Source organism: Chiloscyllium plagiosum, unplaced genomic scaffold (assembly GCF_037043375.1).
Source record: "Chiloscyllium plagiosum isolate Xiang-an unplaced genomic scaffold, Cpla_swu_hap1 HiC_scaffold_3, whole genome shotgun sequence".
In the NCBI taxonomy this organism is placed as follows: Eukaryota; Metazoa; Chordata; class Chondrichthyes; order Orectolobiformes; family Hemiscylliidae; genus Chiloscyllium; species Chiloscyllium plagiosum.
The window spans coordinates 155,220,589-155,247,037 of record NW_028270141.1 but is presented as its reverse complement, the minus strand read 5'-3'; the positions used below and the strand labels follow the sequence as shown (position 1 = coordinate 155,247,037).

Genomic DNA, 26,449 nt, shown 5'->3' with positions numbered 1-26,449 from the left:
AGCACATCTTCTTTCTTAATATCAGTCTGTTTAAGCCTATTCACCTTGTGCTCGGTGTTCTCAGTATCAATAAGGTCCCTCTCAAGTGAATATTGAAGCAAAAAGCTCATTTAGGCCCTCCCCTTCCTCTTCAGGCTCCAGGCACAAGTTCCCTCCACTATCCCTGGTCAACCCTACCCTCTCTCTGATCATTCTCTTATTCTTCATAAGTGTGGAACATCTTCTTTCCTCTTACTGTGAAGATGTTTCATATGAAAAGGTACCTTTAATAGAGTGTGTTTCCTAATTTCTTGTGTCTCTCTCGATGGCAGTTGCTCTGCCTCCAATTTTCAAAATGCATACATTTTTATATCCCCAACATCAGATCGTCTCATTGGTTCAATGTTGGCACAACAATAAATTCAAACTCGATTGACTTTTAGTATCCTGAGCCATAATTTAATTTGATTATTAAATTCAAATTGTTGTCAAAACAGCAACCAACTCAGGTTCCATTTCACAGCCAAATGTTACATATTTCCAATTTTTCAGTACACTCTGAGACTGCTATCTTGTCATTTCACAAGTGCTTGTAATGTCTCAGTTCAGAATAGCATTCACTCTCTCTTAAAGGTGCAGTACAAACCTTCAACTTCATAACACTATGTCATATTTTTAATTGACTAGTCTGTGAGAGAGCTCTCCCAATTTTGACACTAGCCCACAAAGTTAATAAGAAGAACTTTGCAGAGTCAATAGGGCTGTTTTTGCCGTTGCCTATTCTCATGCCTAGGTCAATTCTGGTTGGTCCACTTGGTTTAATTTCTTTCTTAATACTTCATAGCAATTGAATGTACTGAGTTGCTTGCAAGGCCATTTCAGAGGACAGTTGAGAATCAACCACATTGCTGTGAGTCTGGAATCACATGCAGGCCAGACCCAGTAAGGATTGTAGATTTCCTTCCCTGAATGACATCGGTGAGCCAGATGGGTTTTTCTGACAATTAACAATCGTTTCATCGTCTTCAATAGATTCTAGATTCCCAATTATTTTGTATTGTGTTCAAATTGCAACATCTGCAATGGCGGAATTCCAATTTGAGTGCCCAGAATGTTAGCTGAGTTTCTGGATCTTCTAATAATATCACTCGACCATTGCCTTCACAATTGCTTTCAGCAAGTCCAAATATACAACATGCCAGCTCTACCCTCATCCACTGTTTGCATCACCTTTTCAAAAAGTCGATTAAACTTCAGACATGGGCTGCCCTTGGCTAAGCCCTTTTCACTGTCTGATCTTTACTTATTTTCTCTAAATATATATTTACCTCATACATCAGTTTTCCCACATTTGATGTCACGCTTACAGATCTGTAGTTTTCTGGATTATCCTTTGCCTCTTTCTTAAATAACAGTGTCATATGTGCAATCCTCCAGTCTCCTGGGACCAATCCAATGTTCAGAGAGGCCTGGAAAATTTCTGTCACTGGCACCCGTACCTCTCCCAGCAATCTAGGATCCATTCTATCTGGGCCTTGCAACTTCCCTACCTGGAGTGCTGCCAGCTTTTGTAGCATTTCTTCTTTATCTGTCACCTATACTGCTCAGTTGTTCAACATCCACATTTGCAACTAACTCTTCTCAACATGTTATGATTTGTAAAGACAGAAACAAAATATTAATTTTGTATCACTGCTTTATTCCATGCTTGTTCCTTATTGGCCCCACTCTATCCTTCACTATGCTTTAGCTCATAATGTGTTTCAAGAACATTTGACCATGTTTCCTCTTAGTCTGCCTTATTCCAGCCTTAGCCTCTCCTCTGTATTTGAAATACACTTTCTGATTTCTATTGCTGCTATTATTCCAGTACTTCTGAAATGCCTCATTTTTCCCCCATATTTTCTCATCAATATCCTTAGTCATCCAGAGTACTCTAGCTTTGGATATACTTTATTTATCTCTCATAGGTATACACTTAGCTTGCACCTTATTTGTCTCTCTTTTGAAATTCTCTCATTTTTTAATCCACTTTCTATCCACCAAAATGCACTTCCAGTCAATGTGTTGCAGTTCAGCTTTCAGACTACTAAAATCTTCCCTTTTCTAGTTTGGGATTTTAATCATTGACTGATTTTAAAAAAAAATCCTTTTCTAACTTAATTGAACCTTAAATGTTATAATCGTTATTTCCCAAATGTTCTCCCACTCTGATATTTTCCAGTTGGCCTGCCTCACTTCCTCCAATCAGATTGAGCACAGCCCCCTCCGTCGTATTCCAGAAAGCTTTACTGCATATGTTGCAGGAATTTCTCCCGTTCTGTGCCCGACACTTTACCTTTCTCCCAGTCTACCATAGGGTAATTGAAATCAACAACTATCATATCCCTACTTGTTCTGCAGATTTCCATAAAAAAGGAAAGGTGGTAGGGTGAAGGAACCTTGGATGACAAGAGATGTGGAACATCTTGTCAAGAGGAAGAAGGAAGCTTATTTAAGGTTCAGGAGGTGAAAGATAAGACAATGTTCTAGAGGTTTAAAAGGTCGCCAGGAAGGAACAGAAGAATGGATTTAGTAGAGCTAGAAGGGGGCGTGAAAAAGCCTGGGCGGGTAGGATTAAGGAAAACCTCAAGGCATTCTACATTTAGGTGAGGGACAAGATGATGGCCAAAGTGAGGGTAGGGCCAATCACGGATAGTGGAGGGAACTTGCACCTGGAGTTGGAGGAGGTAGGAGAGGTCCTTAATGAATACTTTGCTTTTGTTTCACAAGTGAGAGAAACCCTGTCGTTTGTGAGGACAGCATGAAACGGTTGATATGCTCAAACAGGTTGATGTTAAGAAGAAGGATGTGCTGAAAATTTCGAAAAACATAAGGATAAATAAGTCCCCTGGGCCAGACGGGATATACCCAAGGTTCCTACGGGAAGTGAGGGAGGAAATTGCTGCACCTTTGGCGATGATCTTTGCATCCTCATTGTCCACTGGAGTAGTACCATATGATTGGAAGGGTGGCAAATGTTATTGCCTTGTCAAGAAAGGGAATAGGGATAATCTGGGGAATTACAGACCAGTCAGTCTTACATCAGTGTTGGACAAATTATTGGAGAGGATTCTGAGAGACAGGATTTATGATTATTTTGTTATGACATGGCTGTGAACCCTTCTGCTAATTAAACCAAACCCTCAGAAAAAGCTCGCCGTGCTTCATAATCTGTTAAAGTGTCAGTGACAGAGAGCTCCCAAATTCCACTATTCCACCTGTTCTGGCTTGAACCACATTTCTTTCAATACTACTATACCATATTCCCGTACAGCAATTTCTGTTTCCAGTTTGCCATTTTTGTTCACTGCATTTACATATAAACAATTTAACTATGTTGTTGTCTCTTTCTTGCCCATTGGAAGGCAATCATCGCTTTGTTCACTGTCCACACTCCAGCCTTGCTTCACTACAATCTTCCCCTTCCCACCTTAACTCTTTGCCCTTATTGGTACTTCCAAAACCAGATGCATTAGTCAAATCCCTCCCTGCCATACACGTTTAGAGCAAACCCCAACTAGACTATTTGCTCTCTCAGGAGAAAGTGAGGACTGCAGATGCTGGAGATCAGAGTCGAGAGCGTGGTGCTGGAAAAGCACAGCAGGCCAGGCAGTATCAGAGGAGCAGGAGAATCGATGTTTCGGGCATAAGCCCTTTATCAGGAATGAGGCTTGTGGGCTAGGGGTTTGAGAGATAAATGGGAAGGGAGTGTGGCTGGGGGGAAGGTAGCTGAGAATGCGATAGGTAGATGAAGGTGGGGGAGAAAGTGATAGTTCGGAGAGGAGGGTGGAACAGATAGGTAGGAAAGATGATGGACAGGTCAAGAGGGCAGTGCTGAGTTGAAAGCTTGGGACTGGGATAAGGTGGGGGGAGTGGAAATGAGGAACCTGGTGAAATCCACATTTATCCCATGTGGTTGCAAGATCCCAAGGCAGAAGATGAGGTGTTCTTCCTCCAGGTGTCAGGTGGTTTGGGTTTGGCGATGGAGGAGGTCCTGGACCTGCATGTCCTTGATGGAGTAGGAGGGGAAATTGAAGTGTTCAAGCCATGGGGCAGTGGGAGTGGTTAGTGCCGGTGTCCTAGAAATGTTCTTTGAAACGATCCACAAGTTGGCGTCCTGTCACCCTGATCTCTCAGCCAGGAGATTAGTTCCCTTTCCAGGTGAAGTACACCTCTTCTAAACAGATTTCTCTTTTCCCAAAAGTGATCCCAATGTCCCCAAAATCTAAACCCATCCCTTCTACTCTGTCGCTCAAGCCATGTGTTTACCTGTTGATCTACCTTTGTCTAAATAGCAAGCTTGTGGCACAGGTAGCTTAAGTCACTTTGTGATTTTGTACAAATGCATTGGCCCATGGTCTTGACAATAATATAAGGTAAATAAAAAAGCTAATATTTCTACCCATTTAAAGCACAACAATTCAACCAAATTGAAAAACGCATTTGCGTTTCACAATGAATGATAGGTGCTCTAATAAAATGATTCCTTGTCATCAAAAATGTTCAGATTTAGTTGGCTTTGTCCACGATTTATAAGCCTTCTTATCTTAAACTCATCCCTGCCATTGTAAACCTTCCTCCAGTCCAAAATAAATGCTAATTACGTCTTTTTCCTTCTCATTTAGCCAATTTTATACCCAAATTTCTACTTTTAATTCTGTCAACTGTAACTTTGGTCATAGACATATTATCTGGCACTTTATTGAATGACCTTTGCAAGTTTGTCTACACTACATCAACAATTTTACCCATGTCTACCTCTCTGTTACCTCACCAAAAATGTTTCAGCAATTTCATAAAATGTAGTTTGCCCTCAGTAAATCCATGCCACTTTTCCTTATTTAATCTGCATTTGCTCAATTGATTATTAGTTTATTCCCAAATTATCATTTTTAACCTGTCCCAACATATGAGGTTAAAATGACAGATTGGTCATTGTTAGGATAGTTGCATCGTCTTCTGTGCTTTTTGTTTTGAGATGTAACATGTGCAATTTCCCAGTCCTCTGACACCTGTGAAAAATTATGGCCAGTGCTTCCCAGTTTCAACCATTATTTCTCTCAGTATTCTTGGATGCATCTCATTTCACCCTGGTGATTTATCAGCCATTGATATAGTCAGTGTAACTACCACCACTTTATTACTTTTAAACCCATAATGTATCAAATTTATAACGTTCCTCTGGGACACCATTCCTACTCCACTCCCAACACCTCCCCACAATCTCCACTCAATCTACTGTCAGTCTACTGTATTCACTGCTTATAATGTGGTTTTCCTCTACATTGGAGAGATGACTATGATGTGGAACACCTATGTTGCGCCCGCTACACAATATGTTGTAACACTTACATCCAGCAAAGAAATTGCAAGTTTTTAAAATTTATTTGTGGGATTTCGGCACTGCTGGCTGGCCAGTATTGGGAGCCCATCCCTATTTGCCCTTGAGAAGTTGGTGGTGAGCTGCCTTTTTGAATCACTGTCAGTTGACCCACAATGCCAGTAGGAAGGAATTTCCAGTATTTTGACCCAACGATTGTGAAGGAATGGGTCAAAATTTCCAAGTCGGCGTGGTGAGTGGCTTGGAGGGGAACTTGCAGGTGGTGGTGTTCCCAAGTACCTGCTGCCCTTGCCCTTCAAGATGGATGTAGGCGTGGGTTTGGGAGGTGCTGTCCAAGGACCTTTAGCAAATTTCTGCAGTACACTTGCAGATAGTACACACTGCTGCTAATGAGTGCTGGTGGTGGAATGATTGAATGTTTGTAGAGGTGGTGCCCATCAAGAGGGGTGCTTTGTCCTGGATGGTGTCAAGATTCTAGAGTATTGTCGCAGCTGCACCCATCCAGGCAAATGGGGAGTATTCCATCACACTCCTGACTCTAGGAGTGTGTCAACTACACTGAGTTGACTCCTAATAGTAATAAGTGATAATATTGATTTAGTATATTTATAATATTAAGAATATTTATTTATTTAACACAATTAATAATATAATAACAAAAATACTACAAGCTAACAATTAATACTATAAATCTAAATAACTACTTTGTGGTTCAATTTAATTCTGGATGATCATATACCACCACATTCACTCTCTCACAGACTTGTACCCATTTGCGCTCAAACTCACACACATACACATACTCACACTCTCTCACACACACTCATACCCCTCACAAACACACACACATACAAGTTTATGGGGTGGATTTGTGCTTGCAGAATTACATTTTATTTTGCTCAAAAACTGCAAGAATCCATGAAAGGTTCTGTAAATCCCTTTCTCAGAAATGAATCAGTCTGAACATGGGACACAGACAGCCTCACACATGGCACCTCACACATAGAACATAGAAGAATACAGCACAGTACAGGCCCTTTGGCGCTCGATGTTGCGCCGATCCAAGTCCACCTAACCTACACTAGCCCACTATCCTCCATATGCCTATCCAATGCCCGCTTAAATGCCCATAAAGAGGGAGAGTCCACCACTGCTATTGGCAGGGCATTCCATGAACTCACGACTCGCTGAGTAAAGAACCTACCCCTAACATCTGTCCTATACCTACCACCCCTTAATTTAAAGCTATGCCCCCTCGTAATAGCTGACTCCATACATGGAAAAAGGTTCTCACGGTCAACCCTATCTAAACCCCTAATCATCTTGTACACCTCTATCACCCCTAAACCTTCTTTTCTCCAATGAAAACAACCCCAAGTGCCTCAGCCTTTCCTCATATGATCTTCCTACCATACCAGGCAACATCCTGGTAAACCTCCTCTGCACCCGTTCCAGGGCCTCCACATCCTTCCTATAGTATGGCGACCAAAACTGCAAAACAATACTCCAGATGCAGCCGCACCAGAGTCTTATACAACTGCAGCATGATCTCAGGACTCCGGAACTCAATTCCTCTACCAATAAAAGCCAGTACGCCATATGCCTTCTTCACCGCACTATTTACCTGGGTGGCAACTTTCAAAGATCTGTGTACATGGACACCAAGATCCCTCTGCTCATCCACACTACCAAGTATCCGACCATTAGCCCAGTACCCCATCTTTTTGTTACTCTTACCAAAGTGAATCACCTCACACTTAGCTACATTGAACTCCATTTGCCACCTTTCTGCCCAGTTCTGCAGCTTATCTATATCCCGCTGTACCTGCCACATCCTTCCTCACTGTCAACAACTCCTCCGACTTTCAAATCATCCGCAAACTTGCTCACCCAACCTTCTAGCCCCTCCTCCAGGTCATTTATAAAAATGACAAACAGCAATGGTCCCAAAACAGATCCTTGCGGAACACCGCTAGTAACAGCACTCCAAGATGAACCTTTACCATCAACTACTACCCTCTGTCTTCTTCCAGCCAGCTAATTCCTAATCCAAACCTCCAACTCACCCTCAATGCCATATCTCCGTATTTTTTGAAGTAGCGTACCATGGGGAACCTTATCAAACGCCTTACTAAAATCCAGATACACCACATCTACCGCTTTACCCTCGTCTACCTCCTTAGTCACCTTCTCAAAGAATTCAATAAGGTTTGTGAGGCATGACCTGCCCTTCACAAAACCATGCTGACTATCCTTGATCACATTATTATTATCCAGATGTTCATAAATCCTATCCCTTACAATTCTCTCTAAGACTTTGCCCACAACAGAAGTGAGACTCACCGGCCTATAGTTACTAGGAATATCCCTACTCCCCTTCTTGAACAAGGGAACCATATTTGCTACCCTCCAGTCTTCTGGCACTACTCCTGTAGACAACGAGGACATAAAAATCAAGGCCAATGGCTCTGCAATCTTCTCCCTTGCTTCCCAGAGAATCCTAGGATAAATGCCATCAGGCCCAGGGGACTTATCTATTTTCACCCTTTCCAGAATTTCCAACACCTCTTCCCTACTACCTCAAAGCCATTCATTCTACTTAATTGTGACTCAGTATTCACATCGGCAACAATGTCCTGTTCCTGAGTGAATACTGACAAAAAGTATTCATTCAGTGTCTCCCCAATCTCTTCAGCCTCCACACGCAACTTCCCACTACTATCCTTGACTGGACCTATTCCTACCCTAGTCATTCTTTTATTCCTGACATACCTATAGAAAGCCTTAGGGTTTTCCCTAATCCTACCAATTAAGGACCTTTCATGTCTCCTCCTTGCTGCTCTTAGCTCTCTCTTCAGGTCCTTCCTGGCTACCTTATAACTCTCAATCGCCCCAATTGAACCTTCACGCCTCATCTTTACATAAGCCGCCCTCTTCCATTTAACAAGGGATTCCAATTCCTTATTTAACCATGGCTCCCTCACACGATCCTTTCCTCCCTGCCTGACACGTACATACTTATCAAGGACACTCAATAGTTGCTCCGTGAACAAGCTCCACATATCAATTACGCACTTGCCTTGAAGCCTACTTTTCCAAGCCACGCATCCTAAGTCATGCCTCACCGCATCATAATTTCCCTGCCCCCAGCTATAACTCTTGCCCTGCAGTGCACACTTATCCCTCTCCATCACTAGAGTAAAAGTCACCGAATTGTGGTCACTGTCCCCAAAGTGCTCACCTACCTCCAATTCTAACACCTGACCTGGTTCGTTACCCAGAACCAAATCCAGTATGGCCTCACCTCTTGTTGGCCTGTCTACATATTGTGTCAGGAAACCCTCCTGCACACATTGGACAAACACCGACCCATCTAACGAACTCGAGCTATAGCTTTCCCAGTCAATATCTGGAAAGTTAAAGTAACCCCATAACAACCACCCTATTACTTTCACTCTTCTCCTGAATCATCCTCGCAATCCTTTCTTCTACGTCTCTAGGACTATTAGGAGGCCTGGAGAAAACTCCTAACAGGGTGACCTCACCTTTCCTATTCCTAACCTCAGCCCAAACTACCTCAGATGGCGATTCTTCATCCATCGTCCTTTCCACCGCTGTAATACGATCTTTGACAAGCAATGCCACACCTCCCCCTCTTTTATCCCCACCTCTGACCCTACTAAAACATTTAAACCCTGGAACCTGCAACAGCCAATCCTGTCCCTCTTCTACCCATGTCTCCGTAATAGGCACAACATCGAAGTCCCAGGCACCAATCCACGCTGCAAGTTCACCTACCTTATTTCGTATACTTCTTGCATTGAAGTATACACACTTCAAGCCACTTTCCTGTTTACAGGCACCCTCCTTTGAGATTGATGCCATGTTCCTAACCTCCCTACACTCCAGGTCCTGCACCCTAAAGCTACAGTCTAGGTTCCCATGCCCCTGCAGAGTTAGTTTAAACCCAAAGAGTACTAGCAAACCTCCCGCCAAGGATACTGGTGCCCCTAAGGTTCAGGTGTAGACCATCCTGCTTATAGAAGTCCCACATTCCCCAGAAAGAACCCCAGTTATCCAAATACCGGAATCCCTCCCTCCTGCACCATCCCTGTAGCCACGCATTTAGCTGTTCTCTCTCCCTATTCCTTAACTCTCTATCACGTGGCACGGGTAACAAACCAGAGACAACAACTCTGTTTGTTCTAACTCTGAGCTTCCAACCTAGCTCCCTGAAAGCCTGCCTAACATCCTCAGCCCTCCTCCTACCTATGTCATTGGTACCAATGTGGATCACGACTTCGGGCAGCTCTCCCTCCCCCTTAAGGACCCAGAAAATACAATCAGAGACATCACGTACCCTCTCTCGCCCCCACAAAACCGCTTATCTGTGCCCCGAACTATTGAGTCCCCAATTACTATTGCTCTTCTCTTCTCCACCCTTCCCTTCTGAGCAACGGGGACAGGCTCCGTGCCAGAGGCCTGAGCCCCATTACTTACCCCTGGTAAGTCCCCCCCCCCCCCACAAGTATCCAAAACGGTATACTTGTTCTTGAGGGGAACGGCCGCAGGGGGTCCCTGCACTGGCTGCTTCCTCCCAGTCCCCCTCACTGTCACCCATCTGTCTGCAATCTTTGGAGTTACTACTTCCCTATAGCTCCGATCTATGACCACCTCTGCCTCCCGAATGATCCTAAGTTCATCCAACTCCAGCTCCAGTTCCCTAACACGGTCTTGGAGGAGCTGGAGATGGGTGCACTTCCTGCAAGTGTAATCAGCAGGAACGTCCATGGCATCCCTCACCTCAAACATGTTGCAAGAGGAACATTGCACTGCCTTCACTGCCATCCCTCTAAAAGTAACCTTTTTTTAAAAAACAAATCTGGGTCTAAAGAATAAAACGTAAAATGCAGCACTTACCTACTTACCACAACGGGTCTTATTATTAGATAATTCAATACATTATCTGGGCAGACATGGCACACCTATTGTTAAAGTTCACTTGAGAATGTAACTTCAGAAAAGTTCTGGGATTTACATACAAAAGAACTGAAACCAATATGGCCATTCTAAAAGATGAGAGACTTAACAAACAATCCAGGTCTTTTTCAATATGTAATTTCAGTTACACCACACTGTAAACGTTTGCTATAAATTCTGTGTCTTACAATCTTATACTCCAAACAACCTGATGAAACAGCAGAGCTCCAAAAGCATCACGTCCTGCCACACCTATGTTCTGTTCACAAAAATGACTCTGAGTTTCCAGTTGTCTGCCAATTCAATACTCCACCCTGCTTCCTGGCCAATATTTCTGCCTTGGGCTTGCTGCATTGCCCCGGCGAGGCTCAATTCAAGCTGGAAGAGTGGATTCTCATTTTCCTATCAGGACATTAGTCTTCAGTACCAATATTGAGTTCAATAATTTTAGAATTATTGTCCTTTACTCACCCCCCCACACCCCAGGCCTTGTCTCGACATGGGTTGCTTTCAGCATAGCCAACCCATTTTCATCCATTTCTGACTCGAATTATTAGCTTTTCTTTCTCCATTGTTTTGTCTGCCTATATGTTGTTCTCCCTCTCTGTGCTCTACTTCCATCTTTCTGCAAACTCCTTTCCCCCAAAAGCCTTCTTCAGCATATGTAATAATTTTTCGTGGCTACTATCAGTTCTGAAGAAGGATCATTGGACTCAATGTTAACTCTCCTTTCTCTCCACAGATGCTGAATTTCTACAGCAATTTCTGTTTTTATTTCAGATTTCCTCAGTTCTTCAGTTTGTTTTATCAGCCAAAGAAAGTGAGGTCTGCAGATGCTGGAGATCAGAGATGGAAATGTGTTGCTGGAAAAGCGCAGCAGGTCAGGCAGCATCTAGGGAACAGGAGAAACGACGTTGCTGCCTGACCTGCTGCGCTTTTCCAGCAACACATTTTTATCAGCCAAATGCCTTGTTTTCCTCCATAACCTGTTCAGCAATATCCTCCTTGGTAAAGACAGATGCACAGAATTAATTTAGTACTTCAGCCATGCTGTTCACCTCCATAGTAAATCGCTTTTCAGGTCCGTGACTGGCCCCAATCCTCCTTTTAACACCCCTTGCATTATTTTATTATGCCAGTATGCTGGAAGGTGATATTCTTCATAAAATCATGCAAATCTTTAGAACATAGAACATAGAAAAGTACAGCACAGAACAGGCTCTTTGGCCCACGATGTTCTGCCAAAATCTAATCCTAATGTCAAATATAGTAACTTAACTTACGCACCCCTCAACTCACTGCTATCCATGTGCATGTCCAGCAGTCGCTTAAATGTCCCCAATGACTCTGCTTCCACCACCACAGCTGGAAACGCATTCCATGCGTTCAGAACTCTCTGCATAAAGAACCTACCTCTGACGTCTCCTTTATACCTTCCTCCTAATATCTTCAAACTATGACTTCTCGTACCAGTCAATCCTGCCCTGGGGAAAAGTCTGGCTATTGACTCTATCTATTCCTCTCATTAATTTGCACACCTCAATCAGGTCTCCTCTCTTCCTCCTTCTCTCCAGAGAGAAAAGTCTGAGCTTATTCAACCTTTCTTCATAAGGCAAGCCCTCCAGTCCAGACAGCATTCTGGTAAACCTTCTTTGCATCCTCTCCAAAGCCTCTGTATCTTTCCTATAGTAGGGCGACCAGAACTGGACACAATATTCCAAGTATGGTCTCACCAGGGACTTGTAGAGCTGCAACAAAACCTCGCGGCTCTTAAACTCGATTCCTCTGTTAATGAAAGCCAAAACACCATTTGCTTTCTGAGCAACCCTCTCCACTTGGGTGACAACATTGAGGGATCTATGTACTTGCCACTTCTCAGCCCAGTTCTGCATCTATGTCGCGCTGCAGCCTGCAGTAGCCCTCTATACTATCGATGACACCTCTAACCTTTGTGTCATCTGCAAATTTACTAACCCACCCCTCAACCTCCTCATCCAAGTTATTTATAAAAACTACAAAGAGCAGAGGCCCAAAAACAGAGCCCTGCGGGACCTCACTCAACACTGACCTCCAGCCAGTATACTTTCCATCTTCAAGCACTCTCTGTCTTCTGTCAGCTATCCATGTTTAAGTGTTGTACATTTAAATTGTTTTGCACAATATTTTCTGATTGTGATGTCAAAAATGTTATTTTTGTTCTGCATATTGGCTGAATACATGACAGAATGTATTTCTTTGTTTCAGAAAAGTTCTCAGATTCTCAAAAGCCCACAGGGTATGTCCATTGTGCGAAAGTACAACAAAATTGCTTATGTACTGGTAAAGTTTGAAACTTTGTACCATAAGGCTTGGATAAAAGAAATTTCAGCCATTGCATATAGTAAGTAAAATATTCATTTTAGCAAAATGGAACAGTGTATTCTGACAGACTTTATAAGTCGGTTTGCATGGTTTCAGAACTTAAATTTGTTTTCTATTGGTAGCCGTTCATTATGCTATTATTCATAATTCATCTGGGTAGATCTTTTATTTATTTGTTTAATCCATTGCTCAGCCTTTCTCATTTACTAGCTTCCATGTTCTGTGCTGTCATTGATCATCCTTGTTGTTAAAGTAGTTGTTTAGTTAAATGGTTTAAAAACATCCTTGCCAGTGAAATTAAACTAATTGGCATTTCATTTTTGAGGTAATCGCCCAACTTTTTTGCACAAGGGTAAAATATTTGCAATTCCCCACTCAAAGTCAGAGAGAAATACAACATGGAAAGAGACCCTTTGCTCCAACTCATCCATGCCAACCAGCTATCCTAAATAAATCGAGTCCCATGACTGAACACCTCTGAAAAATAACGGTCTGTGCTTTCCAGTTTCAACCATAAGACATAGGAGCAAAAATTAGGCCACTCAGCCATTGAGTCTGCTCTACCATTCAATCATGGTTGATATGTTTCTCAACCTATTCTCCCACTTTCTCCCCATAACCCTTGATCTCCTTGATAGTCAAGAACCGATCTATCTCAGTCTTAAATGTACTCAATGATCTGGCCTCCACAGCCTTCTGTGGCAATGAATTCCACTATCTGGCTGAAGAAGTTTCTCCTTATATCCGTTCTAAAGGTCTTCCCTTTTGTCAAAGGCCATGCCCTCGGGTCCTAGTCTCTCCTACCAATGGAAACATTTTCACAACATCTGTCCTGGCCATTCAGTATTCTGTCTGTTTCAATTAGATTGCCCTCATCCTTCTAAACTCCATCGAGTATAGATCCAGAGTCCTCAAACATTTCTCATATGTTAAGCTTTTCACTCCTGGGACCATTCTCATGGGCTTCCTCTGAACACGCTCCAGGGCCAGTACATCCGTCCTGAGATTATGGGGCCCAAAACCGTGCACAATATTCCAAATGTGGTCTGACCAGAGCCTTGTAGAGCCTCAGAAGTACATCCCTGTTTTTATATTCAAGTCCTCTCATAATAAATGCCATTATTGTGTTTGCCTTCTAAATACTGACTCAACCTGCAAGTTTACCTTGAGAGAATCCTGGACTAGAACTCCAAGTCTCTTTGCACTTCAGACTTCTGAATTTTCTCCCATTTAGAAAAGTCCATACCTCTATTCTTCATACCAAAGTGCATGACCTCACACCTTCCCATGTTGTACTCCATCTGCCACTTTTTTTTCCCACTCTCCTCACCTGTCCAAATCCTTTTGCAGGCTTCCTGCCTCTTCAATGTTACCTGTCCCTCTACCTATCTTTGTTTCATCTGCAAACTTAGCCAAAATGCCCTCAGTTCCTTCATCTAGATCATTAATGTATAAAGTGAAAAGTTGTGGTCCCAACACTGGCCCTTGTGGAAAATCATTTGTCATTGGCTGCCATCCTTTTATCCTCACTCTCTGCTTTCTGCCACACAGCCAAGTTTCTACCTATGCTCGGACTGTGCCTCTAACACTAGGGGCACTTATCGTACTCAGCACTCTCCTGTGCGGCACTTTGTCAAAGGCCTTCTTGAAGTCCAGGTAGATAACATCCATTGGCTCTCCTTGGTCTAACCTGCTTGTTACTTCCTCAAAGAATTCTAGCAGATTTGACAGGCATGACCTCAGCTTGATGAAATCATGCTGACTTTGCCTGATTTTACCATACGTTTCCAAGTATTCAGAAATTTCATCCTCCACAATGGATTCCTGGGTCTTACCCACGAGGTTAGGCTAATCCTTCTGTAATTTTCCATCTTTTGCTTTATTCTGTTTTTAAAAAGGGTGTCACATTAGTGATTTTCCAGTCTTCTAGAACCCTCCCTGATTCTAACGATTCCTGAAAGATCACCACTAATGTCTCCACTATCTCTTCGGCTATCTCCCTTAGAACTCTGGGGTGGAGTCCATCTGGTCTAGGTGATTTATCCAACTTTAGGCCATTCAGTTTTCTAATACCTTCTCCTTGGTGATGGTCACCATACTGAGATCTGCCCCCTCACTCTCTTGAATTTTTGGGACATTACTCAAGTCGTCCATTGTGAACATTAATGTGAAATAATTATTCAGTTCCTCACTATCTCTCCAGCATCATTTCCCAGCGGTCCAGTGTCCATTTTTGCCTCTCTTTTGCCCTTTATATGTCTACAGAAACTCTTGCAGTCTTCTTTTATATTACTGGCTAGCTTACCCTCATATTTAATTTCTCTCTCCTCATTTCTTTTTTTGTTTCCTCTGTTGATCTTTGTAAGCTTCCCAATCCTCTGGTTTCCCACTACCCTTTGCCAATTATATGCTTTCTCTTTTGCTTTGATGCTATCCCTGACTTCCCTAGTCAGCCGTGGTTGCCTCATCCTCCCTATATCATGCTTCTTTTTCCTCTGGATGAATCTCTGCTGTGTCTCCTGAATTATTTCCAGAAACTCCTGCCATTGCTTTTCAACTGTCTTTGCTGCTAGGCTCCTCTCCCAGTCAATTCTACCCAGCTCCTCCCTCATGCCTCTGTAATACTATTACCTCTGATTCTATCTTCTCCTTCTCAAATTGTAGAGTAAATTCAATCATATTACAATCACTGCCTTCTAAGGGTTCCTTTACCTTAAGTTCCTTTATCAAGTCTGCCTCAGTGCACAACACTAAATCCAGTATTGTTTCCTAGTGGACTCCACCACTAGCTGCTCCAAAAAAGTCATCTTGCAGACATTCCCAAAATTCATTTTCTTGTAATCCACAACCAACTTAATTTTCTCAGTCCACCTGCATATTGAAATCCCCCATAATCACTATAACTTTGCCTTTCGTACACATCTTTTCTATTTTCTGGTGTATCTTATGGCCCAGCACCTGACTACTATTTGGAGGCCTGCCCATCATTGCAACTATGGCTTTTTTACCTTTGTGGGCCCTCAATTCTACCCACACAGACTCAACACTGTCTGACCCTACTTTGTTTCTTACTATTGATTTAATTTCATTTCTTACTAATAAGGCAATCCTACCACCTGTGCCCACCTGCCTATCTTTTCAATAGGATTTATATCCTTGAATATTCATAAGACCATTACGTCTTTTGGTATCCTTAGATGCATCTGATCCTAGTGACTCAACTGTAAGTACAAAAACCTAATTCAAGACATTCACTTTATCACTTTTAAATGGTTTCAATCTTCCCGGTTCCTATGAAGACATGTGACTGGAAATAGATTGATAAGTGGTGAGTCAAGAGTGTGTAGTGCTGGAAAAGCACAGCAGGTCATGCAGCATTCAAGGAGCAGGAGAATTGACATTTCGGGCATGAGCCCTTCTTCAGGAAGTGGTGAGAATCATTTGCACCACACAAGTCCAAGTAGTGACTAGCTGCAATAAGATAGAATCCAATCATTATCCCCAAGTGTACAGTGGTATTACTATTGCTGATTCCCCTACTATTGATAGCCTGGGGATTGCAAATAACCACAAATAGAACTCTACCAGTTCCATATTATGACTTCAAGATTAGGCCAGAGGCGAGAAGTTCTGCAGTGACAAACTCAGCTCCAATTCCCTAAAACTTATAGACCAGCTGCAAGGCACAAGTCAGAAGTGTGATGGAATACACCTTGGAAAGGTGGAAAGGTTCAGCTCCAACAACACAAGCCTGACACCATCCAGGAAAAAAAAAACAGCCTGCTTGATTGGCACCCTATCCATGACATTCAGCATTCATCCCTTCACCACTGATGCTTAGTGGTGCTGTCCACGAGGTGCTTTTGTTCTCAATTTATACTACTTCCAGCAGATAATCCTTGTTCATAATTGTTTCTGAATCAACATTGTGACTGCCCTCCTTGTTTTATTCTCCCACCACATCTCAACTAAAGATCATTGCTTTCAAATACCATTATCTATAACAAAGGATTACAAGAACAATTGAAATCATGATTTGGAGATGTCGGTGTTGGATGACGGTGTACAAAGTTAAAAAATCCCACACCACCAGGTTATAGTCTAACAGGTTTAATTGGGAGCACTAGCTTTCGCAGCACTGCTCCTTCATCAGATGAACCACCTGATGAAGGAGCAGTGCTGCAAAAGCTAGTGCTTCCAATTAAGCCTGTTGGGCTATACCCTGGTGCTGTGTGATTTATAACTATAGAAACCATGTCTCAATAGTAACAATGCCTCCCTCCAGGTATCTCTGTGGCCTCAACTCATCTGCCTTTTTCATTAAACTCCATTAGACCATAACAAATCAGAGCAGAATTAGGTCATTTGGCCTATTGAGGCTGCTCCACCATTCAATCATGGCTAATATGTTTCTTAATCCCAGTCTCCTGCCTTTACCCTGTAACCCTTGATCCCCTCACTAATAAAGAACCTCAGTCTTAAATCCATTCAAAGAATAGGCTTCCATTGCCTTCTGCGGCAATGAGTTCTGTGGATTTACCATACTCTGACTGAATAACTTCCTCCTCATCTCAGTTCTAAAGATTTGTTCCTTCACTCTGAGGTTATGATCTTGGGTTCTAGTCTTTATTACCAATGCAAGCATCTTCTCCATGTCCGCTCTATCCTGGCCTCTCAGAATCCTGTAAACTTCAATCAGATAGAGTCATAGTCATAGAGATATACAGCACGGAAATAGACCTTTTGGTCCAACTTGTCCATGCTGACCAGATATCCCAACCCAATCTAGTCCCACCTGCCAACACCCGGCCCATAGCCCTCCAAACCTTTCCTATTCATATACCCATCCAAATGCCTCTTAAACGTTGCAATTGTATTAGCCTCCACCACTTCCTCTGGCAGCTCATTCCATACACGTACCACCCACTGCGTGAAAAAGTTGCCCCATAGGTCTCTGTTATATCTTTCCCCTCTCACCCTAAACCTATGCCCTCTAGTTCTGGACTCCCTCACCTCAGGGAATAGACTTTGTCTATTTATCCTATCCATGCTCCTCGTGATTTTATAAACCTCTATTAGGTCACCCCTTAGCTTCCGACGCTCCAGGGAAGACAGCCCCAGCCTGTTCAATCTCTCCCTATAGCTCAAATCCTCCAACCCTGGCAACATCCTTGTAAATCTTTTCTGAACCGTTTCACATTTCACAACATCTTTCCGATAGGAAGGAGACCAGAATTACACACAATATTCCAACAGTGTCCTAACCAATGTCCTGTACAGCTGCAACATGACCTCCCAGCTCCTGTACTCAGTACTCTGACCAATAAAGGAAAGCATACCAAATGCTGCCTTCACTGTCCTATCTATCTGCGACTCCACATTCAAGGGAGCATGAACCTGCACTCCAAGGTTTCTTTGTTCAGCAGCACTCCTTAGGACCTTTGTGGGCGGCACGGTGGCACAGTGGTTAGCACTGCTGCCTCACAGCGCCAGAGACCCGGGTTCAATTCCCGCCTCAGGCGACTGACTGTGTGGAGTTTGCACATTCTCCCCGTGTCTGCGTGGGTTTCCTCCGGGTGCTCCGGTTTCCTCCCACAGTCCAAAGATGTGCAGGCCAGGTGAATTGGCCATGCTAAATTGTCTGTAGTGTTAGGTAAGGGGTAAAGGTAGGGGTATGGGTGGGTTGCGCTTCGGCGGGTCGGTGTGGACTTGTTGGGCCGAAGGGCCTGTTTCCACACTGTAAGTAATCTAATCTAATCTAATCTAATCTTACCATTAAGTGTGTAAGTCCTGCTAAGATTTGTTGTAATCTGAGGTAACCTTCTTCGCTGTCCACTATACCTCCAATTTTAGTGTTATCTGCAAACTTACTAACTATACCTCTTATGTTCACATCCAAATCATTTATATAAATGATGAGAAGTAGAGGACCCAGCACCAATCCATGTGGCACTCCAATTGTCACAGGCTTCCAGTCTAAAAAGCAACCCTCCACCACCACCACCCTCTGTGCCAGTTCTGTATTCAAATTGCTAGTTCTCCCTGTATTCCATGGGATCTAACCTTGCTGACCAGACTACCATGGAGCACCTTGTCGAAAGCCTTACTGAAGTCCACATAGATCACATCTACCGCTCTGCCTTCATCAATCCTCTTTGTTACTTCTTCAAAAAACTCAATCAAGTTTGTGAGACATGATTTCCCACGCATAAAGCCATGTTGACTATCCCTAATCAGTCCTTGCCTTTCCAAATACATGTACATTCTGTCCCTCAGAATTCCCTCCAACAACTTGCCCACCACCGAGGTCAGGCTCACTGGCTATTGTTCCCTGGCTTGACCTTATCACCTTTCTTAAACAGTGGCACCACGTTCGCCAACCTCCAGTCTTTTGGCACCTCACCTGTGACTATTGATGATACAATCATCTCAGCAAGAGGCCCAGCAATCACGTCTCTTGCTTCCCACAGAGTTCTCGGGTACACCTGATCAGGTCCTGGGGATTTATCCACCTTTATGCGTTTCAAGACATCCAGTGCTTCCTTCTCTGTAATATGGACATTTTTCAAGACATCACCATCTATTTCTATACTTTCAATATCTTCCATGTTCTTTTCCACAGTAAATACTGATGCAAAATACTCGTTTAGTACCTCCCCCATTTTCTGTGGCTCCACACAAAGGCCACCTTGCTGATCTTTGAGGGGCCCTATTCTCTCCCTAGTTACCCTTTTGTCCTTATGTATTTGTAAAAGACCTTTCGATTCTCCTTAATTCTATTTGCCAAAGCTATCTCATGTCCCCTTTTTGCCCACCTGATTTCCCTCTTAAGCATACTCGTACTACCTTTATACTCTTCTAAGAATTCACTCGATCTATCCTGTCTACACCTGACATATACTTCCTTCTTTTTCTTAACCAAACCCTCAATTTATTTAGCATTCCAGAATTCCCTATACCTACCAGCTTTTCCTTTCACCCTAACAGGAATATACTTTCTCTGGATTCTCATTATCTCATTTCTGAAGGCTTCCCATTTTCCAATCGTCCCTTTACCTGCGAACATCTGCCCCCAATTAGCTTTTGAAAGTTCTTGCCTAATACCGTCAAAATTGGCCTTTCTCCAAAGTCTACATTGGTTTTGCTCATGAGCAATGTAGTGTACAAAATCCCATGCAAGGACTGCACAAAACCCTACATAGGACAAACAGGAAGACAGCTAACGATCCGCATCCATGAACACCAACTAGCCACGAAACGACATGACCAGCTATCCTTAGTAGCCACACACGCAGATGACAAGCAACATGAATTAGACTGGGACAACACTACTATTATAGGACAAGCCAAACAGAGAACAGCCAGGGAATTCCTAGAGGCATGGCACTCATCCACAGATTCAATCAATAAGCACATTGACCTGGATCCAATATACCGGCCACTGCAATGGACAGCTGGAACTGACAACTGGAAGCGGCAGATTCAAACCACTACAAATGCTGGAGGAAAGACCACAGAAGCGCTTCACAGGAGGCTCCCAAGCACTGAGGATGTCACCTAGACAGGGGACGAAATGTCTCCAACACAAATTCCCAGCTCGGCGAACAGAACCACAACAAATTCAGTTTTGTTTGCATGTAAATATATTCTGTGTTGTTTAAAACTGAGTGGTTTGACAAGCTGCATTGCTCACAGAATATTTACCTTACTTCTGCTTAAAACAACTCGAAATGTTAGGTGCTGGGCTACCTCCTTAAAAATATTTTTGGGAGGTCTGGCCCGCTCCATAACACTTTCTAACTGAATCTGCATGCTAGCCTGAAGTGAAGACTGCACTCGGACACTAATGTTCCTTTGTGCGTCAGATTTCTGAAGGCTTTTCCTGTTTTGAAAATAGTTGTGCTTCTATTCCTCCTCCCAAAGTTTAATACTCACAATTTCCCAAATTGTATTCCATCAGCCATTTCTTTGCCTACTCTGCTAGCCTGGCCAAGTAGATTCCCTATTATTCAACACGACCTATCTCTCCACTGATCTTTGTCATCTGCAAACCTAGCAAGCAGCTGCCAACCTGAAAAATTCTGTCTTCTGCCAGTCAGCCAATCTTCTATCCATGCCAGTAACTTTCTTAACTGCTCTTATCTTATTTAGCAGCCTCCTGCATCAAAGGCCTACTGGTAATCAAAATAAATTATGTCCACTGGCTCTCCTTTATCTAACTTTCACATTACCTCTTCAAAGAACTCGACAAATTTGTCAGGCATGGCACCCCCTTTGACCTAGCCATGCTGACTCAGCCCTGTATAACCATTAACTTTCCAGTACTTGGCAAGCACATCCTTAATAGTGGAGTCTAAAATCTTGGCAGGTCAGGCAGCATCCAGGGAACAGGAGAATCGACGTTTCGGGCATAAGCCCTTCTTCAGGAATGGCTTATGCCCGAAACGTCGATTCTCCTGTTCCCTGGATGCTGCCTGACCTGCTGCGCTTTTCCAGCAACACATTTTCAGCTCTGATCTCCAGCATCTGCAGACCTCACTTTCTCCTCAAAGAGTCTAAAATCTTACCAACAATTGAGGCCAGGTTAACTATTTTATGCCTCCTTCTCTTCTTAAATAGGGGAGATACATTAATCATTCTCCAGTCCACTGGGATCTTCCCTGACTCCAGTGATTCATGAAAGATCACTGCCAATGCCGCCACAATCTCCTCAACTATTTCCTTCAGAACTCTGGAGTGCAGTCCATTCTATCTGTGTGATTTATTCACCTTCAGACCTTTTATCTTCCTAGGCATGTTGTCCTTAGTAATGGCTACTGGATTTAGCTCTGCTCCCAACTCTCTCGAAGTTCTGGTATGCTACTGGTGTCTTCCACCGTGAAGACTGATGCAAAATATCATTTGTTTGTTCCTCATTACTACTTTTTCACCCTAATTTTTCAGCAGTCCATGTCCACTCTTGCCTCTTTCTTATCTTTTATGTATCTAAAAATAACTCTTGCAATCTTTTTTTTATATTACTGGCTAGCTTGCCCTCATAGTTCACCTTCAAAGGCTTCCTAATCCTCTGGCTTTCCCCTACCCTTTACCACATTGTATGCTTTATCATTTGCTTTTATGCTGTCCCATGACTTCCCAGCCATGGTTACCTCATCCACCCCTTAGTATGTTTCCTTTTCCTTGGGATGAATTTTGCTACTTTTCCCAAATTACTCCTAGAAAACCTGCTGCTCCACCATCTTTTCCTGCTAAATTCCCCTTGCAATCAACTCTGCTCAACTCCTCTCTATATCTTTGTATTTACCTTTACTCAATTTTAACACCATTATATCTGGATTAGCGGTGCTGGAAGAGCACAGCAGTTCAGGCAACATCTGAGGAAAGGCCAATTCGACGTTTCGGGCAAAAGCCCTTCATTCCTGATGAAGGGCTTTTGCCCGAAACGTCGATTTGGCCTGTCCTCGGATGCTGCCTGAACTGCTGTGCTCTTCCAGCACCACTAATCCAGAATCTGGTTTCCAGCATCTGCAGTCATTGTTTTTACCATTATATCTGAGTCAAGCTTCTCCTTCTCAAACTGCAGGGTGAATTATGATCGCTGCCCCCTAGGGGCTCCTTCATCTTAAGCTCCCCAATCAAGTCTCCCTAATTATTCATCAACACATTCAATATTGCCTGTTCCCTGGTGGGCTCTACCACAAGTTGCTTAAAAAAAAATCTCTTAGACATTCCATCTATTCCTTTGCTTGAACTCCATGACCAATTTGATTTTCCCAGTCCACCTGCATATTGAAGTCCCGGTGATTAATCTAATAGTGTCTTTCTTACAAATCTTTTCTATCTCTTGATTTATACTCCTACAAACATCCTTGAACGCCTGTGCATAACTCCCATCAGGGTCTTTTTCCTTTTGTTTTGCCTCAACTGTACCCATACAGGTTCTATACCTTTCAGCTATATACCTCTTCTTGCTATTGATTTCATTTCACATCTAGCTAACAAGGCAACCCTGCCCCCTCCCTCATCGTTTTGACGGATGCAAATCATTAAGTATTTAGTCCTCATCCCTGATCCTTTCGTCGCCACGTCTCTGTGATACCCACAGCATCAATTGTCAACTGCAAACTGTGCTAAGTACTCATTTATCTTGTTTTGTGCATTTAAATACAACACCCTCAGTTCTGCAGCGATTGCCCCCTTTTCACAGTTGTTGCCTTAACTGAAGTAATTTCCTGACCCTCCTCAAACTCTCTGTCTGATTACTTACTCTGGAACCATTAATCTCTGCTGTCCCCTCCCCTTTTAACTTTTTCCAATACTTTTGATGCACCTGATACCACCCACCCACTATTTAGTTTAAAACTCTATCTATTAGACCATAAGACCATTAGACATAGGAGTGGAAGTAAGGCCATTCGGCCCGTCGAGTCCACTCCGCCAGTCAATCATGGCTGATGGACATTTCAACTCCACCTACCCGCACTCTCCCTGTTTGCCTTAATTCCTCGCGAGATCAAGAATTTGTCAATCTCTGCCTTGAAGACATTTAACGTCCCGGCCTCCACTGTGCTCCGTGGCAATGAATTCCACAGGCCCACCACTCTCTGGCTGAAGAACTGTGCCCTCATTTCTGTTCTAAATTGACCCCCTCTAATTCTAAGGCTGTGCCCACGGATCCTAGTCTCCCCGCCTAACAGAAACAACTTCCCAGCGTCCACCCTTTCTAAGCCATACACTATCTTGTATTAGATCTCCCTCAACTTTTTAAACTTTAATAAATACAATCCTAGGATCCTCAGCTGTTTGTCATATGTTAGGCCTACCATTCCAGGGATCATCCATGTGAATCTCTGCTGGACACGTTCCAATGCCAGTATGTCCTTCCTGAGGTGTGGGGCTCAAAATTGTGCACAGTATTCCAAAAGGGGCCTAACTAGAGCTTTATAAAGTCTCAGAAGCACATCGCTGCTTTTATATTCCAACCTTCTTGAGAAAAACGACAACATTACATTGACCTTCTTAATCACGGACTCAATCTGCAAATTGACATTTAGAGAATCCTGGGCTAGCACTCCCAGATCCCATTGTACTTTGGCTTTATGAATTTTCTCACCATTTAGAAAATAGTCCATGCCTGAATTCTTTTTTCCAAAGTGCAAGACCTCGCATTTGCTCACATTGAATTTCATCCACAGCCCTAGTGATTCAATTTGCCAGGATTCTGGTCCCAGGATGATTCAGGTGAAGTCTGTCCCATCGGAACAGCTTCCTCCTTCCCCAGTATTGCTGACAATGACCCATGAATTGGAACCCATTTCTTCTCCACCAATATTTGAGCCATGCATTTACCTCTTTAATCTTGTTGACCCTGTGCCAATTAATTTGTGGCTGAGGTAGTAATCCGAAGATGATTACCTTTTTGATTTTGCTGTTCAACTTAACCTTGAGCTGCTCATATTGCCTCAGCAAAACCTCTTTCTACCTCTGTCATCAGTACCGACATGGACAATGACAACTGAATCTGTTGCCTCCCAAACAAATTCCTCTGCGTTCCAGATGAGATGTCCTGAACCCAGGCACCAAGCAAGCAACAAGCTTTGGGGCTCTTGATCCTGGCCACAGAGCACACTGTCTTCTCCCCTTTTGAATGGCTCTTTGTACGACAGCACTATGGTCAGTTTGCACATCCTCCATACAGCTCCAGTCTCATCCACAGAGCAAGAATCTCAAATCTGTTAGACAAACACAAGGGCTGAGGCTCCCTCAGCGCTATCTCCTGCATCTCCTGTTAGTCATATCCTTCTGTCCCTGACCACTGACCAAATTCAAGATAGTTTATCCAAGGGTTGTGACTCCCTCCTGAAACACAGTGTCCAGCTAACTTTTCCCCTTCCTGATGTCTTGCAGTTTTCTAAGCTCAGAGTTCAGCTTATTAACTCTGAACTGGAATTCCTCAAGCAACAACGCTTGCTCCAGATGTGGTCACTGTGAACCACAATGGAGTCCACCAGTTCCCACATCATACAGTTACATCACATTGCCTGTCTTTGCATCTCTATTTAATTTGCTTAGTTCTTAATTTGCTTTTTAAAAAGATCCTATTGGTCTTTTAGTTTGTAACCTGTAAACATTTCTTCTATTTAACTTCAATCTGGGGTTATCTACTTCCATTGAAGTAATATCACAAATCACCAAATCTCTCTTTTGTTACTTTTTTAGCTCAGAAATTTCCTGACTTCCATTTACAGTTTAGCCTGTCTTCATTTGAATCTGTGTTCAGGTTTCCTCCCGTTCTGTTAATTTCTTTTATCAAATGAAATTGATGGTACTTGGTCTGTAATGGCTTGGAGCAACTTTTCTCCTTCAATCTTCCAGTCTTCACATCACTAATTATATGGCCTGAGAATGTGTCTTAAGGGAGTGCACAACCACGGAAGCAGAAGTATTTGCCACTGCTAGAACATTCTGGTGTTCACACCCCTGACCTTATATTTAAAGCTCAGGTACACACCACGTCAGACTTTAGGGAGGGTGATGACCTAGTGGTACTATCATTGGACTGTTAATCCAGAGAAACGTGATGACTCAGGTTCAAATCCTGCCAAGACAAATGGTCGAATTTGAATTCAATAAAAATATAGAATTAAGTGTCAACAAATCCATTGTTAATGGTCAGGAAAAAACCATCTGGTTCACTAATTGTTTCTTTAGGGAAGGAAATTTCCATCCTTACCTTATCTGGCTTACATGTGACTCCAGAGTTGCAGCAATGTGGTTAACTCTCAACTGCCCTCTTGGAAATTGTGATATTGCTTCAACACTGAGTGAGGCCCTAATCCTGTTAATAATAAAAAAAATCCTTGCAAGACTGAAACTGTCCCTCACACTGTGGTGCGTGTATGTTATCATCAAAGACGTGGCCCAGAGGAAAGAATAAATCGATCCCCATTTCATGGACTGTGACCCGAAGGTGTTGCCAGCCAGTTTGGTGGATAGGAACGCAGTCCGTTTTCCTGCACTGTCACTTTGGTAGTAATGATTTGAATATTTATATTGTTTGATTTATGACAGTCAGAGTACACATATTAAGGCAATTAAGTTAGTTTTGACTGCAGAACAGAGGCTCAAAGATTTAATTCAGAAGAACCCAGATTTCAGTTTAAAAGGCAGAACAATGTCTGATGGAAGTAGAATCAATAGTTCAGGGGAAACAGCCAACCTAACCATAGTGTTTTAATGTGGCATTTCCCCCTGTGGTGGGAGATTTTCAGTTGTTAGAGCTGAGAAATTTTAAGTAATTGGAATTGAAAGGGGCTCATTTAAATAAATTGGACAGGAATTATGGAAATGATCTCAAAAGTGCGAAGGTAAATAATTGAAAAGCATCAGTTAAATAAAGATTTGGTAATGTTGGAGAAGCATTGCTCTGTGATTGAGTACCTATAATGGATGGTGTTGGGAAATAAGTTGAACTTGGTTTGGTTGTTTGTGTTCGAAGAACTCACTGGTATTTTGGGATCCTAACAGGATTGGGCTGTTGTGGGATTTTAATTCAGTACATTTCAGAAGGAAATGGTGTATCCTTTAAGAAAGTGGACACATGGAAAAAATGGGAGAAGTATGGTGAAGGCTACTGTACAGAGTGGACTTTCTAAGTGGCTTTGAGAGTTGCTAAGACTTTTCAGGGAGTAGAAGAAGTAACCATGGAATGTTTTAAGTCTTTGATTACAGGTGAGTTAAGACAGT

The 26,449-nt window shown here is 42.8% G+C and overlaps 1 protein-coding gene across 1 annotated transcript in view; it reads left to right on the top strand.

Annotated features, from left to right (window-relative positions):
* The window catches only part of LOC122540182 (dynein axonemal heavy chain 8-like), a 1,370,012-nt gene that overhangs the window by 292,940 nt on the left and 1,050,623 nt on the right, over positions 1-26,449 (top strand). The window contains exon 16 of the mRNA XM_087976825.1: positions 12,587-12,722. Coding sequence (XP_087832951.1) covers positions 12,587-12,722 — 136 coding nt within the window. The remainder of the gene's footprint in view (positions 1-12,586; positions 12,723-26,449) is intronic.